At 43.7% G+C, this 17163-nt stretch overlaps 1 protein-coding gene across 11 annotated transcripts in view; it reads left to right on the forward strand.

Moving 5' to 3' along the window:
• The window catches only part of MAP7 (microtubule associated protein 7), a 194355-nt gene that overhangs the window by 104228 nt on the left and 72964 nt on the right, over window positions 1–17163 (forward strand). For all 11 annotated transcript variants that reach the window (XM_070073524.1, XM_070073527.1, XM_070073528.1 and 8 more), the window contains one exon: window positions 13559–13657. In XM_070073524.1, coding sequence (XP_069929625.1) covers window positions 13559–13657 — 99 coding nt within the window. The remainder of the gene's footprint in view (window positions 1–13558; window positions 13658–17163) is intronic.

Here is a 17163-nt window from a genome sequence, read left to right on the forward strand (position 1 = left end):
TGTATCCGCATGGAACTGAGCTAGCCCTTCAGTGTAGCATTCAGTCCTAATAGTCTGGCTCCTGCAGGTTCCTGTCCTGCTTTCGTTCGTTGTCCCCGTGTCCCAGACACACAGAGTCCCCTTGGAGTTTGCTTTATAGTCCTGTAGTTTTTTCCTTGGAAATGGTTACTTTTTTTAAGTAGAGTCCAGGCTGGCAGAAATAGAGCTGAAATGCAAGAGGAATTGATATACCAAGGTAGTTAATACTCAGTGCATGCTGGGATCTCATACATCAAATGAAGATTTAGTAGAGAACTTAGAAGATGAGATGTGGAATATCAGGGTTGCAGCACTTACTGGAAATGATAAAATGTGCTGTGATTAAACAGAGGGAGAGGGAGGGACAAAGATTGACTTTCCATCCACTCGTGCACTCCCCAAGTGGTTGCAAGGGGCAGGGCTGGGCCAAGCTAAAGCTAGAAGCAATCCTTGTCTACAGTGTGGGAGGCAGGAGCCCAAGTACTTGGGCCATGTTCTGCTGTTTTCCCAGACACATTAGCAGGAAGCTGGATCAGGAATGAAGCAACCAGAACTCAAACCTGTATTTCAATATGGGATGCCAGGTCACAGGCAGTGGCTTAACTCAGTGCGCTACAATGCCAGCCCTGACGTTACTTTTTTTAAGATAAAATAATAAACGAGTTTTCTGGACAATGATATTATGGATCGGTCAACTTTTTGTCTTTTATGTTCTTTCCGTGGAATAGAAAAGGTAATAAATGGTATCTTTTAAATATTTCATTTATGCCGGCGCCGCGGCTCACTAGGCTAATCCTCCGCCTAGCGGCGCCGGCACACCGGGTTCTAGTCCCGGTTGGGGCGCCGGATTCTGTCCCGGTTGCCCCTCTTCCAGGCCAGCTCTCTGCTGTGGCCAGGGAGTGCAGTGGAGGATGGCCCAGGTGCTTGGGCCCTGCACCCCATGGGAGACCAGGAAAAGCACCTGGATCCTGGCTCCTGCCATCGGATCAGTGCAGTGCCATTGGAGGGTGAACCAACAGCAAAAGGAAGACCTTTCTCTCTGTCTCTCTCTCTCACTGTCCACTCTGCCTGTCAAAAAAATAAAAATAAATTTAAAAAAAATATTTCATTTATTTATTTGAAATGCAGTGTTACACAGAATGAGAGACAGAGATATTTTCTTTCTGCTGGCTCACTCCCCAAAGCTGGGCCAGGAAGAAGTCAGGAGCTAGGAGCTTCTTCCAGGCCTTCCACATAGGTGCAGGGGCCCAAGCACTTGGACTGTCTCCGGCTGCTTTCCCAGGTGCACTAGCAGAGCTGGATCAGGAATGCAGCAGGCAGGACTTGAACCAGCGCTCACATGGGATCTGGTGTTGCAGACATCTTGACTCACTGCACCATAATGCCAACCCCAATAAATGTTATTTTAAAAAATAAAATTAAGCTAAGTTGGTTGGCGAATTTGCTTTTATTCCCTTTTATTGGCAGATGTTCAGTTAATATCTATCCAGTGTCAGAGGTTTATTTATAGGACAGTTGATAGACAAAGTAGTAATTTAGTCTTCCAAAAGCCGGTGCAGAAGTGACAACTAAGAAGCAATTGTGTATAGAGCCTTGGGATCCTAAGTCATTGTGGCTCAGTAATTATGAGGAGCTATCCTGGAGACCAGGTTTTCTCTGGGAACCTGTCACATTCTTTTCAGAAATCCCCTGGCCTCTATGGTGTTTCCTATCACAAATGCAGTTAAAACTTTCTATGGCATCTTGCATTGATTTTTTTCTCAGGACTTTGCCCCTCTGCTGCTAATTTCAAAACTGAAGCTGGCCTGCTTTACTGTGGTGAGCCAGCACCTGTTTTGCTCTCTGATTCCTGGCAAAAATTAGAAGATGTAGGATTCATGAGGCAACAACCGAAGGAGGTGCCAAGGCAGGGAATAAGTACAGAAGGGCCACTATCCAAGAGATCAGAACATTAGAGTGAGATATGTTTGTCATCCAGTCACCACCTAGTTTTGCTGCGTTGCTTTTGCCTTCTAGTTCATGCATTCTCCTCTGTTGCCTTTTATTACTTCAGTCCCCACCTCCACCCCCACTGCATGTCAAATCCTCCACCTTTCCTGATCCTCACCCACCTGTGCAGCCCACTCAGCCTCACCTCCAGCCATCAGCAGTGTCTGCCTGGGAGTGGCGAGCTGGCTGCCAGGGAGCAGGGGACATAGCAGCTACAAAGGTGGACTGAGGCCAAGTTTGGGAAGATATTTGGAAGAGTTGAGGTGCTTGGGATGTGTTTGGTTGTTATTGGGGATTCTATATGCATTTAGGAATTGCTTTTAATTGTGAGTATGTAATGCCCCCCAAACAGTGATTTTCACAAATGTAACCTAAGTGAACCGTTGCTGATGGTGGTCCAACAAAGACGTGAGAGCTGGATCTCTTAATTCCAGGGGCCTTGCAGGCGTGATAACCTCCTGATTGCCAGATGGATGTTCTGCCTTCAGCATCACATCCCTGGTTCAGGTCCCCTGAGTCTGCTTTGCCTTTAGGATCCTCCCCATATACCCACCTACGAACTTCAGCTTCCAATGTATTGGCCAGAACTGTGCCCCATGACCAATCACGGTTCTGTTAGAAAAGCATCACAGAGGGGGCCGGCATTGCAGCGTACTGAGTAAAGCTGCTGCCTTCAATGCCAGCAGCCCATATGGGTGCCAGTTCATGTCCTGGCTGCTCTGCTTCTGATCCAGCTCCCTGCTAGTGGCCTGGGAAAAGCAGCAGATGACCCAAGTTTTTAGCCCCTGGCACCCACATGGGAGACCTAGATGAAGCTCCTGGCACCTGGCTTCATCCTTGTCCAGTCCTGTCTATTGTGGCCATTTGGAGAGTGAACCAGTGGATAGATCTCTTTATTTCCCTTCCTCTCTGCAATTCTTTCAAATAAATAGATTTTTTTTTAATCAAAGAGTATTTGTTGAGCAACCAATGTGAAATGACACAGCCTTACCTGTACAAACTTGCAGTGTAAATTTCCAAGAGAGATGTGTTACATCAAGCATTTCCCAAATTGTGTTTTACTAGAAAGCTGAGTCTTTGATTTGCTTCTTATGAGACTTCAGTACATCGGGTTTTTGGAAACATACATTGGGAAAATGAGATAAGATAGAATGAGGGGGCAGGCATGTAGTACAGCAGGTTATGCTGCTTCTGTGGATTCCTGCATCCCATATTGCAATGCTGGTTTGAGCCCCAGCTACTCTGCTTCTGATCAGCTTCCTGGTAATACATCCTGGAAGGCTAGAGGTGATGGCTTAAGTGATTGGGCTCCTGCCATCCAAGTAGGTGATGCAGATGGGGTTCCTGGCTCCTGGCTTCAGCCTGGCCTCACTGTTGTGGGCATGAGCCAGTAGAGTGAACCAATAGATGGAAAATGGATCGATCTCTCCCTGCCTCCCTCCCTCTCTCTTTCCTTCCTCCTCCTCCCTCTCCCTCTTCCTCTCTCTCTCTTTCTTTCTATCACTCTGCCTTTCAAGTATATGAAAATAAATAAACGTTCTTTTAAGTAATGAAATCAAAGTATGGTGCATACTGTCCAACATGTAGGAAGAGCAGAAGAAACGGGATGGGATAGGAACAGCTAGAAAAGGTTTTATGAGAGAGCGACTTGAACTGGATTATGATAAATGGGATTGGATTTTGTGTTATTATTGGAGGATTCATGTCATTATTTATTTATGAAAACAGAACATACAACACCAGGAGTGAACCCTAATATAAACTCTGGACTTTGGGCCTTAATAATGTGCCCAGGTAGAATCGTCTGTTTTGACAAATGTACCAGTCTGGTGGGGAGTGGGGGACTGACTAGGGGCAGAGAGTGCTGTGGGAATGGGAACCCTGTACTTCTGTTCAGTTTTGCTGTGAACCTAAAAGTGCTCCAACAAAGAAATCAAAGATCGAGTATAAGTGTTTGGAGAGATAGTGAGGCTGGAATTCCAGTGAGGTTAAAAAGCAGAGGTCACAGATGAAAAATGACTGCAGCGTAGAGTGGCACAGGGAAAATGATTTGGCCCATACTTTTTTTTTTTTTTTTTTTTTTTTTGGCTTTTTTTTTTTAACTTTTATTTGATGAATATAAATTTCCAAAGTACGATTTATGGATTACAATGGCTTCCCCCACATACCGTCCCTCCCACCCACTACCCTCCCCTTTCCCACTCCCTCTCCCCTTCCATTCACATCAAGATTCATTTTCGATTATCTTAATATACAGAAGATCAGCTTAGTATACATTAAGTAAGGATTTCAACAGTTTGCTCTCACACAGAAACATAAAGTGAGAAATAATAGATGATTTTTTTTAAATGATGATGAAATCAGATCAGACCTATTGTCATGTTTAATCCCAGTGAGAGTCAAATTGGGAGTTGATAATTTCTTTCTTTCTTTTTTTTTTCCAGAGGATCAGTTTAGTATGCATTAAGTAAAGATTTCAACAGTTTGCACCCCCATAGAAACACAAAGTGAAATATACTGTTTCAGTACTAGTTATAGCATTAAATCACAATGTACAGCACATTAAGGACAGAGATCCTTCATGAGGAGTAAGTGCACAGTGACTCCTGTTGTTGACTTTACAAATTGACACTCCTGTTTATGGCATCAATAATCTCCCTATGCACCAGTCATGAGTTTCCAAGGCTATGGAAGCCCCTTGAGTTCTCCGACTCTTATCTTGTTTAGACAAGGTCATAGTCAAAGTGGAGGTCCTCTCCTCCCTTCAGAGTAAGGCACCTCCCTCTTTGAAGACCTGTTCTTTCCACTGGGATCTCACTCACAGAGATCTTTTTGCCAGAGTGCCTTGGCTTTCCATGCCTGAAATACTCTCATGGGCTTTTCAGCCAGATCCGAGTGCCTTTAGGGCTGATTCTGAGGCCAGAGTGCTATTTAGGACATCCGCCATTCTATGAGTCTGCTGAGTATCTCACTTCCCATGTTGGATCACTCTCCCCTTTATTTATTCTATCGGTTAGTGTTAGCAGATACTAGACTTGTTTATGTGCTCCCTTTGACTCTTAGTCCTTTCATTATGATCAATTGTGAACTGAAATTGATCACTTGGAATAGTGAGATGGCATTGGGACATGCCACCTTGATGGGATTGAATTGGAATCCCCTGGTATGTTTCCAACTCTACCAATTGGGGCAAGTCAGCCCGAGCATGCCCCAAATTATACATCTCTTCCCTCTCTTATTCCCACTTTTATGTTTAACAGGGATCACATTTCAGTTAATTTTCAACACTTAAGAATAACTGTGTGATAATTACAGAATTAAACCAGTCATATTAAGTAGAACAGACAAAAAAAAAATACTATGAGGGATAATATATTAAGTTGTCCATTAGCAGTCAGGGCTATGCTGATCAAGTCACCGTTTCCCATAGTGTCCATTTCACTTCAGGAGGTTTCCTTTTTGGTGTTCAGTCAGTTGTCACCGATCAGGGAGAACATATGGTATTTGTCCCTTTGGGACTGGCTTACTTCACTCAGCATGATGTGTTCCAGATTCCTCCATTTTGTTGCAAATGACTGGATTTCGTTGTTTCTTACTGCGGTATAGTATTCTAAAGAATACATATCCCATAATTTCTTTATCCAGTCTACCATTGATGGGCATTTAGGTTGGTTCCAGGTCTTGGCTATTGTGAATTGTGCTACAATAAACATTAGGGTGCAGACCGCTTTTTTCTTTATCAATTTAAACTCCTTTGGGTAAATTCCAAGGAGTGGGATGGCTGGGTCGAACGGTAGGGTTATATTCAGGTTTCTGAGGAATCTCCAGACTGATTTCCATAGTGGCTTGACCAGTTTGCATTCCCACCAACAGTGGGTTAGTGTCCCTTTTTCCCCACATCCTCGCCAGCATCTGTTGTTGGTAGATTTCTGTATGTGAGCCATTCTAACCGGGGTGAGGTGAAACCTCATTGTGCTTTTGATTTGCATTTCCCTGATTGCTAGTGACCTTGAACATTTTTTCATGTGCCTGTTGGCCATTTGGATTTCCTCTTTTGAAAAATGTCTATTGAAGTCCTTGTTGGCCCATACTTTTAACAAACTTAAATGTTCACCGCTACTCGAAATGAATTGGGATAAACTATCTTTTACGGCTTTCCTCTCATTCTTAGTGGATCTTACAAAGTGTACATAAGAAAATGTAAAGTGGTATTCTCCACACAAGAATGATTAATCATTGACACTCTTCAGCAGTATATATGTGTATTTATTTCACTAATTAAACTCAATCAACTGATACTCTTAGGGTTAAAGTTACATTCATGTTTCTTTTTAAAACTAAGTCTACAGTTTGGCATTATTTCTAAAAACTGTGCATTTTCTGCTATGATAATTTTATTTTACAGATAAAAGTAAAAAGATTTTCTGTATTGTGCCATTGATAAACATAAAGTCCTGGCATTTAGCCACTTTAGTTCTCTTTAAATAAATCATTATCTGGTTAAAGACAAAACAACCTTTTTCACTTGGTTCCTTTAATTAAGCAAACTATAATCAAGTTGAGCTGTAATTATTTGCCTTTTCCAAGTTTTTAAATAGTTTCTTCTAATTACATGTTGAGTTTAATTGAATTGTGTCTAATTTTATAAATGCCATACCCAGCTGTTGAAATTTAGATGGGTGCCTACAAACTCTGAATTACTGTCTCAGCATAACTGGAAAACTAACATGGTTAGACTTCCTCAGCTTTGTACTTTGCCGTGTGCTTTGCTTGGTCACAACCAGCACTCACATTGCGGAGCAGAGACGATCTGTATAGCAGCTGGTGTTGGCATTGGTGACAGGTTAGTCACCAGGTAGAGGAAGAGGCTTGCCTTTAATCTGGTTTACACTAACACAGGTGGAAAATGCAACATTTTCTGTTTGTAGTGCTGCCCTCTGGCTGAAGAAAGGATTTTGTTTTTCTTCCATCCATCCATCCATACATTGATTTGTTAAGAAGCCTTTTTGGTGAATTGACAGTGTGTAACATTAATTTCCCTCAGAAAGCGTTTGTTATGAATCCAGGGGCCGCTGTTAGTAGTGGGTGATTCCACATGGTTCCTACACAATAGATGGCACTTGGGCTTTTCTGGAATATGCATTCCCTATGGTCAGCCGTGGTGGTTGTGTCTTTGGCTAGTTAAGAGGTTATCAGAACAGCCTTACTAAATTGCTACGGGGAATGGTCGAGGGTGGCAAAGCTTTCAAAGCCAAAGTGCTTGTGTGGTGCTGTCAGCAGAGACTGTGATGCTTATACTCTCTCCATCCTCCGCACCTTGCACAGTGGTGTGGCATGGCCTGGCGTGGCCTGGCCTGGAGTGAGAGTGGCACCATCATTCCTGAGATGCTAACTAATGATCCTTTGCAGACCTATTAAGTGGCTGTAAAGCCATTTAATTTTGAATCCTACTGACCAATGGTAAAACCATCCTAGAATAACATGAACTGTTTTCTTTCTTATCTGACATGGAGTGAAGGTAAACTTGATATGACCACTTTTTTGGTTCCCTTTTCTCTAGAATCTTAGCAGCTATAGAAGTGTCACAAAATGTATTCTTTCTGTTGACCATCTTATTGATGCTTTTTCTTTCTGGCCTCTTGCCACCGTTTGCCTCAAAGCATACAACTTCCGCTCCATCCCTTGCTTGCTTCCATCTTTAAGCATTCATTCACTGTCACGTTTGTGCTAGGTAACGCATTAATCTCTAGGGACACGGTGACTATAAGGATGGAAGGTGTGGGCCCATGCTTCAGGTTGCACTGGTGTAGTGAAAATTATCAACCTACACCTGGCCCACTATCAACTAAAGCCCCTCTTCCGTTTACTTGGAGACTGTTTCTTTAAGCTGAAAATATGATGACAGGTTAGATAGCAGCTCCTTGGAAGCAAGCAAGGAGCCTGCTCCTTATCCCTTGGGAATATTTTGGTAACTTGTTCTGATTGAATTATCTCTTGCTGTTACTTGCATGGCATGTATCACCCTCCCGTCGTGTGTAAATTAGCAGTCATTTAAGAAGAAGTTAGGATTATGACAATATTTTCATCATCTCGTGAGTAGTCTTTGACATTTAAGCGCAAATGCCTCAACTTCTTTTTGGAAGTTGGTTTATTATAGATTCTTACTGACACTCGTGTATCCCATTTCTCATGACTTAGCATCATTTTTGAAAACAAGGTGTGATGCCTATGGTAGTTCTGTCCCAGTGTCACATCACTATACACAGTGTTGAATTGTGCTTTAAAAAAAAAATCCGTGTGTTGGTTTTGGGTTTATAGATTGAAAATAAAACCCAGTAACTTTTTATTCCAGAAAGGCACTTTCATGTGGTTCAGCCTCTGGTTCTCTGTCCTCTGTGACCTTGTCCAGGCTGTGCCCACGGTGTCCGGTTGAACAATGTCCTGGAGAGGCACAGATGCACAACTCGGAATTGAGTTCTGAACTTTTTCTGTTTCACAGCACATGACCCATATGTTATTAAAAACAAAGGCCGAGGCCGGCGCCGCAGCTCGATAGGCTAATCCTCTCCACCTGCGGCGCCGGCACACCGGGATCTAGTCCCAGTCAGGGCGCCGGATTCTGTCCAGGTTGCCCCTGTTCCAGGCCAGCTTTCTGCTGTGGCCAGGGAGTGCAGTGGAGGATGGCCCAAGTGCTTGGGCTCTGCACCCACATGGGAGATCGGGAGAAGCTCCTGGCTCCTGGCTTCAGATCAGTGCGGTGTGCCGGCCGCAGCGCACCGGCCACGGCGGCCATTGGGGAGGATGAACCAACGGCAAAGGAAGACCTTTCTCTCTGTCTCTGTCTTTCACTGTCCACTCTGCCTGTCAAAAAATAAAAAAAATTTTAAAAAATCAAAGGCTGAAATACATTAGTCCCGCAGATGTCCAGTCCACATTCATTCAGTGAGATTCACACGCAGGGTGGCCTAAGGCCGCGGTTGAAGTGGATGAGAACAAGCGTTTTGACTGAGTTACCGGGTCATTCGTTAGGCCAGTGGTTTTGACCAGCTGAGGGAAAAAGCTATGGACTTTGTGGGAAGTCCTGGCAGGGAATGCAGCGTCCGGTGGAGGGTGAGGCTATCGAGGCGCGGCCATAGTGCTTACTGAGCTGCGAGGGTTGTGCTCGGCACAGGCTCCCAGCATCCACAGCGCGTCGCAGAAACACAGCCCCCAACCATAGGATGCTTGTCTGTAGGCTAGCACTCTCACATGTGGCACTAATGGAACAAAGCTGTCAAACAGCAAGAGGAGAAAAAGATGCCTTAAGTCTGGCGAAGACTCACTGAACATGTTCAGATTAGAACCCAGGTCTGTCTGTGTCTTTTGCTCTTACCATGATATAGTGTTAACCAAGAAGTTGTTGAAGAAACGGGCCGTTACAGTGGTAGAAGAGAAAGACAAATATGAGAGCAGGAATATAGCCTGAAAACTTTAGAAATATGTCCAACCTAGTGATTAAAATTAGCAGTACTTAATCTTGAACTAAGCAAACTGACAATTTTTATTTTATTAAACATTCTAACAGCTGTGCATGAACACAGAAAAATTTTGTATTGGCTTTTGAATTTGTCTTGTGATGAGAATGATTCAAGGTATTCTGGGATAGAAATGAATTCCCAACATCTAGATTATAGTAAAATGGGCAGACTAACCTCTGGTGTCTGACTACAATGGATCCAACAAAAGTCAGATGTAAATAAATCAGCATTCAAGTAACTAGACCTCCAATTTTACTTGAAATTTCTTGTTTTACATTTAGATTTCAGCACAGAACAGCAAACTACAGTTTTATAAGAAAAAAAACTTTTAATCAGGGCTTAGGAAGCCACATGTACTGAACATATATTGTATTCCTTTTCATCTCCATTGTGGCCCATGATTGCAGTAACATCCCACTAAGACTGATGTCTTGGCTGGCGCCGCAGCTCACTAGGCTAATCCTCCGACTTGCGGCGCCGGCACACCGGGTTCTAGTCCCGGTCGGGGCACCGGATTCTGTCCCAGTTGCCCCTCTTCCAGGCCAGCTCTCTGCTGTGGCCAGGGAGTGCAGTGGAGGATGGCCCAAGTGTTTGGGCCCTGTACCCCATGGGAGACCAGGAGAAGCACCTAGCTCCTGCCTTCAGATCAGCGCGTGCGCCGGCCGCAGCGCTGGCCACGGCGGCCATTGGAGGGTGAACCAACGGCAAAGGAAGACCTTTCTCTCTGTCTCTCTCACTGTCCACTCTGCCTGTCTTTGGGCAGGACCTGGGGTTCAGAAGGGACCTATTCACTACAGAAAGATTAAATGGTGTTGAATACTCCTAAAAAGGAAAGGAAGTGAATATACAAGTATTGGAAGTATATTCTAAACCAGTGCTGCTAATTAACTTCCAGTTCACTAAAAATAACCAATATAGCCAGTGTTGTGGCACAGCAGGTTAAAGCTGCTACTCGTGACACTGGCATCCCATGTGAACTCCAGTTCCAGTCCCAGCTGCTATACTACTGATCCAGCCCCTGCTAATTCACCTGGGAAGGCAGAAGATAGCCCAAGTAATAAATGAGTCCCTGCCACCCATGTTGGAGACTGGAAGGAATTCCTGGCTACTGGCTTCAGCCTGGCCCAGCTGCAACCATTGTGGCCATTTGGGGAGTGAACCAGCAAATGGAAGGACTCTTTCTCTTGTGCTTCTCTCTCTCTCTCTCTCTCTCTCTCTCTCTCTCTCTCTCTCTATCTCTGTAACTCTGCATTTCAAATAAATAAATCTTCTTTAAAAAAATAGAAATAGGAGATTCCTAAATAATTTAGCTAATTAAGACTTTACTTGATATGTGCTGGAGTTGGCTATAAAACAAGAAGAAAATTATAATCAGATCACTGCAAATCTTGGTGGCACTCTGCTTCTTTCTTTATCTTTCCTAAGCATTAACTTCTTGACGAAGTTTGTTTTTTTTTTTTTTTTTTTAAATTAACCTGCAGAATACAAGAAAAGCTTGTTCTATCATAACAAGCAATAGACATTCCAACCACACTCAGTGTTTGGTCTTCCAGGGCTGTCTCTCCAGTTGTAGGCCATTGGTAGGCCAAGGTTAACTGATGTGGGAGTCACCTTCACACGGTCTGGCAAGTGGGCTGAGAGCGCATGGGACTGTATTACAGACACCACACCCTGCTGTCCTCCAGGACCAGTACATACACACAGTATGACACATGGCCTGGTAGGTGGCCCTCAAGGGGGAAAAGTCCTAGGAGGAACCACTGTTTGAGGTCTTTTATTGCTTAATTTTTAAAAATATGTCCACTAATTCACTCCCCAAATATCCACAACAGCCCCTCACTGGAGCCAAAGCCAGGAGCCAGATCTCTCACAGGGAACCTGACTACTTGAGGAACCTCAATACTTGAGCCAGCTCCACTGCCTTGCAGGGTCTGCATGAGCAAGAAACTGGAATCAGGAGCCAGAGGCAGGCAAGGAACCCAGATGCTCTGATGGGATGCAGGTGTCTTAGCCACTAGACCAAATGCCTGGCCCTGTTTAATTTTTGATTCGCTCTCTGCCCATTCTCTACTGTATCTTTACAGACCTTTCTCTGCAAATAAGGCAGAGAGAGCCAAGGAGATAAAACCTGAACCAATCAGAGTTTTTATTTGAAGCTGTCGTTTAAAGCAAACCAGTTGTTTGAATCTGAGCAATATTAAAACAATAGTTTTAAGATACTATTTAGTCTGATTTTTGATGCTGACAAGTATTTGCAATTGAAATGTAATTGCAATGTAATGTAATGGGGCAATATATGCCCCATTCAGAGGGCAAAATTTGGGTCTTTATTTGCCGCCTAAAAATTTAGTGATGTTTCTCCTTTTTATAATTTATTATGTTCTTCGAAAGGCAGAAACAGAGAGCTGTCATCTGCCTTCCAAAGTGCACATTAGCAGGAAGCTGGATCGGAAGAGGAGCCAGAACTTGAACCAGGCACTCCAGTATTGCATGTTGGCTGACCCAAGTGGTGATTTAACTGCAGCTCCAAATACCCATCTCTCAATAATGTTTAAAATACATCTTGGGAACCATTTTTAAAATTCGTCTTCTTAATTGGGCATAATTATTACCACATCCTCTTAAGTTTGAACAACTTGAGCAGATCCCTGTTTTCTAGATAATATCCAATTCCATCAGTCAAAGGGCAGAGGAGGTCCTAAATATGTGATACATCAGTGGGTAAGGAGGAGTGATGAGGGCTGGGGATGGGGAAGCTGTTTTTAAATAGATCCGGGGAGAGTTCTAATGTCACATTTGAACAGAAACCCAGAGAGGGCAAAGGAGGCAGCCACATTGGTATCTGGGAGGCGAGTATTTCATGCTAACACTGCACGATGGACTGCAGATAAGTTGGTCAGTACAACTGGAGCAGAACTAGATTAACAGAGAAAGTGGTACCAAGGTAAAGGCAAAACCACCTGGTAGCTTCTAGGCCACGACAGAGATGTTGGGTTTTACTCAGGGTGGGATGGAAGGTGTCGGAGAATTTTGGACAGAGTCATAATGTGTCTGACTTGTTTTAGCGGGATCAGTCTGGCTGCTAAGGTGAGAGTAGATTGAAGGAGTCGGGGGCAGCATCCTGTAGACTAGTTAAGAGGACATTGAGGTTACACAGAGAGCTGCTGTTTGGAAAGGTAGGCGTGGGGTGGTAGGATGTTTAAGGTGAAGCTGAAAGAATTCGCTAATGGATTGAGTTAGGCAGTTTAGGCAGAGAGGCAAGGAGGACTGCAGGTGTTGGGCTGGATCAGCTGGCAGGATGGAATAGCCTTCACTGATGGGGAAGACTGGGGATGGGCAGAGGGGCTTGGAGACAGAAAATCAAGGGCTTGGTTTTTGATGTGATTTCTATCTTGAGACTGTAACAGTCATCCTTTGCAGCTATTTTAAGTAAACCAATACTCATGCAAACTGGTTATACCTGGTCTTGGAAGGCCCTTACTTTTGTATAACCAAAGATGTCCTATTCATTTCTGCCACCTCATCCCTTTCCTTAGAACACATTTCCCGTCACCTTTTTAATAACGCTTGTCATTAAATTTTACCAGTTTTTCAAGATCCTGGTGAATTACATCTCCCAATTCCCATTTGGTGACATACGTGGCTGTGTGTTTGAGATGCTTTAGTTCCTGATGCCTGAAATTTGTGGAAGTTAAGATCAAAGTCCTCAGGTGCCAGTTGTACTTCCATGTGGTTACTTTATGTGTACACTGGGACAGCTGGGGTTCATGTTCTTGGTTGACCCCTGAAGTAACACCTGAATGTGCCCTGGCTATACAGGATTGGCCACTCAAGCTGGGGCCATTGATGTTTGGAATGTATCCGCAGCTCAAGAGCTGGCTCCCCGAGGGCCAGAGCTATCACCATCTTGTTCCATTTTGTGAGTCTAGCGTCATGCATGTTCAAGGGCTAATAGTAAAAGTTGACTGGGTGGATGTTTCTGAACTAATTTTAAGAAATAAATACATCTTTTCTCTTTTGTCTCATTTGCACAGCGCCTGACAGCAATAAAGTGCAAGATAAGAAAATTGCCCCGAACCGTTCCTCCTCTGCAGTTACAGGACAAAACAGCAGCCACTCAGGAAACAAACCAGGTATGATGCGCTGCATTTACTGTGGGATAGTCAAGTTCTCCCAAAAGCCCTCAGCTCTCCTAGGATTTAGGAGCACTTGGTTCTGGTTCTGCCATGAAAACACACACACTCGTTACATTCTTGTACTAGTTTGAGGCTGAAAACCTCTCAAAGCCTTGGCGTTTTCCTCTCTTTAACACGGAGATGCCAACACCTGGCCTGCTTACTTCTCAGACTCATTTTGACAATCAGTGAAATGCTATAGGGCAGATATATTTTCATTGTGCAGAGGTAATAATTTCTCTACTCCGTGTAAAATGGTAGATGAGATAGAATTTTTTGATATCTGTATGCCCACCATTATTGTGTATCCCTTTTGTGACTTTTTCAAAAATCACTTGAAGAAGTCTTTACACATGGCAGAGCTCATAGGGAATTGTGTTTTTGTTCCCTGTTCCCTGCGCTGGCTGTACACCTACGCAGTGACTTCATTTAATAGACTGTGACTCACGGTCTGTTCTACTCAGCAATAGAAAGCAGCAAACAGTCTGTAAGTGCAGTGGAAACAATCGAAGAGACAGCACAATTACTTCCTGATATCCCACAACCACGGTGTGTTCCTGGGGAGGGATGAATGTTCCAGGTGGTGATGAGAGATGGGCAAAGGATGGTGCAGCAAACTGAATACCCCATGAGGTTCCTGGAAGCCCTGTTCATGCTTAGTCCTAAGGCCAGAGTCACTCAAGAACAGTGTGTCTGTGAGAATAAAGAAGGGAATCATTGGATCTTGCTTCAAAGAAACCATTCTCCATTTTACTTCATTTTGTGATTTTTTTCCCCTCTAATGTCAAAAAGATCTTTAAAGAACAGGTAAATCTGCCTTGTCATTTAGAAGAATGACAGTAACAAATATTGTTGTGAGTATTGCCTGAGTAGCTTTTTGGTGGAAAATGTACAATTTTGGCAGAAATTTAATTAGCAGTCTGAGATTTCCCCATTAGTCAGCTTGCCTTTTCAATCATTCATTCATTCATTCACTCATCCATCAATCCGCCCATCTGTCCACCCACCTCCCACCACCATCTAATTATCCCTGAGTTGTTCTTCTAGGCCTGGGAGTGTGAGAGGTGCTGCCTCTGCTCATGGAGCGTCTTCTAGTGGATCTTCTCTGTGGGAGTAGAAGTTCTTTACTGTGAAAACCCCATTTGCCTTTCTTTGAGAATATAACACAGCTAAATTCTTTGTACTTTTTTTTTTCTCTCATTCTTCTTATTCACCATTAGATTTTCATGTTTTTCCATTCTGTACTGTGCAGTTCCTACCTTTCTGTCCTGATAACTGCTTGGTTCATCTAATGTTAGCATCATGAAGATACTAAGGATATATTGTTAAGAGACATGTCCCTAACCTACAGTGTATGAATATACCAGTGTATGAATTGGTCATCCTGACACAGAATAGCAGTGCGAGTGTGGTCACCCCAGTTGACTATCTCCTTTTAGAGCCATTTGATTTATATTGCTCAAATCAACTCAGATGAGAAGACATCTCATTTCTGATTATGCCTCTTGAGCATTCCTTTACTTGCTTGTGTATACTATGCTGATATAGAGCTTATGTGGGGGAACAGGCATTTAGCCTCGCAGTTAAGTCCCCCGCATCCCACAGTGAAGTGCCTGGGTTCAGTTCCTGGCTCCAGTTCCTTACTCCATCTTCTTTCCCATGCAGACTAGAAGCAACACTGATGATGCAAGTAATTGGGTTCCTGTCACCCGTGTAGAAAACCTGGGTTCAATTTTCAGCTCCTGGTTCTGGTCCTAACATAGCTTTCCCTGGCTGTTGGAGATATTTGGGGAGTAAACCAATAGGCCCAGTGGATGAGAGCATCTCTCTCTCTCTCTCTCTCTCTCTCTCTCTCTGATACTTAATTTCTAAAAAGTTTTGGAGGGCTGGAGTAAAACCTTTTGATTTTATGGAACATGAATCTTGGAATGATGTCTAAAGCACTTTATTGATTTCCATTGTCTAGAACTTAAAAAGGACAAAAGCACATGCTGTATTTGGGATGCTTGCGTCCTCTCCCAACACCAGACAGGCAGCATGACCAAGAGCTTCCTCAGAGAGCCTTTTTGCCCAGTACGTTCTAGCTGCATTGCCAGTCCTCCTTTGTGTCCAGTTGCATGGAACTCACTAGATGACTCCAGAAGATTTCTGCCTTAGAAAGCAGCTGTCCACACTCGGACCTGCTTGGGAAGCCCATTCTGGAGCATCATAGGAAGGGGCACACTCTCTCCCCTGACTTCTAGGAAGACAATCACTCCCAGCTGTGAATACTTGAATGTCAACCATGTCTGCTAGTCCTGAAGAAGTGAGAGATGGTTCTTCAGAGCTGCTTCCAAATGTTTGCCTAATGAGAAGAAAAATTTCTTTTTTCTCATTGACCTGCGTAAAATAGAGACTCAAATTCATTAAAAATACAAAAAAACTTTCTTGGGGCAGGCATTTGGTGCAGCAGTGGAGGCACCACTCGGGATGCCCATTTCAAGTCTACACTCCACTTAGAGAGGGGCAGCGGGGGAGATTATTTTCCATCCGCTGATTCACTCAAATGGCCACCATGGCCAGGGCTGGGCCAGGCAGAAGCCAGGAGCTTGCAACTCCATCCGGGTCTGTCATAAGGGTGACAGGGGACCAAGTACTTGGGACATCTTCCCCTGATTTCTGAGGCTCATTAGCAGGGAGTTGGATTTGAAGTGGAATAATCAGCCACACAATGACACTGGCCCCAGGCTCCACATCTGATGACTGCTTCCTGTGAATGCCCCCTCTGGAAGGAAGCAGGTGATGACTCAGGTCCTGGGTCCCTGCCATCCATGTGGGAGACCTGGGTCAAGTTCCTGGCTCCTGACTTCAGCCTGGCCCAGCCCTGCCTGGCTGTTGTAAACTTTAAGGGTATGAGCCAGTGCACTGATATTGATTGATATATATAATATTGATATATTGATAAGATTGATATTCTCTCTGTCTCTCTCTCTTTGTTCTTTCTCTCATTTGAATTAATAAAAATAATTTATTTAGAAAGTCAATCAGGGACCTTTGAATTTGGGGGAAAAAAAAGCAACTCTTAATTCCTGTCCCTTTACTACTTCCCACCACAAGTCTTTGAAAGAACCTCTAAGTCTTCATTCTGCCTTATTGCTTATCAGTAGTTCCCCTCACAGAGAAATGCATGCCTGGAAGCTTCCAGCCCTTCCCTGACTATACCATCCTGCTGTGCTAACAACTGTCAGTGCCACAAGTCTACACAAAGGACACAAGTATTACATTAGAGATCTGGTCTTAAGTCCTAGTCTAACACTTAACTCTACCACCTTCATTGGTCATTATTTATTTCTCTTAGTTTTCTCACTTGAAAAATGGGCATGACAACTCTTCATTGAGTGAGTAATTCCTTAGCTAACTCATGGAATTATCAGGAAGAATAAAGTGATAATGGTTGTGAACGCGCTTTGTAAAATGCAAAGCAC

Source organism: Oryctolagus cuniculus, chromosome 5 (assembly GCF_964237555.1).
Source record: "Oryctolagus cuniculus chromosome 5, mOryCun1.1, whole genome shotgun sequence".
NCBI lineage: Eukaryota > Metazoa > Chordata > Mammalia > Lagomorpha > Leporidae > Oryctolagus > Oryctolagus cuniculus.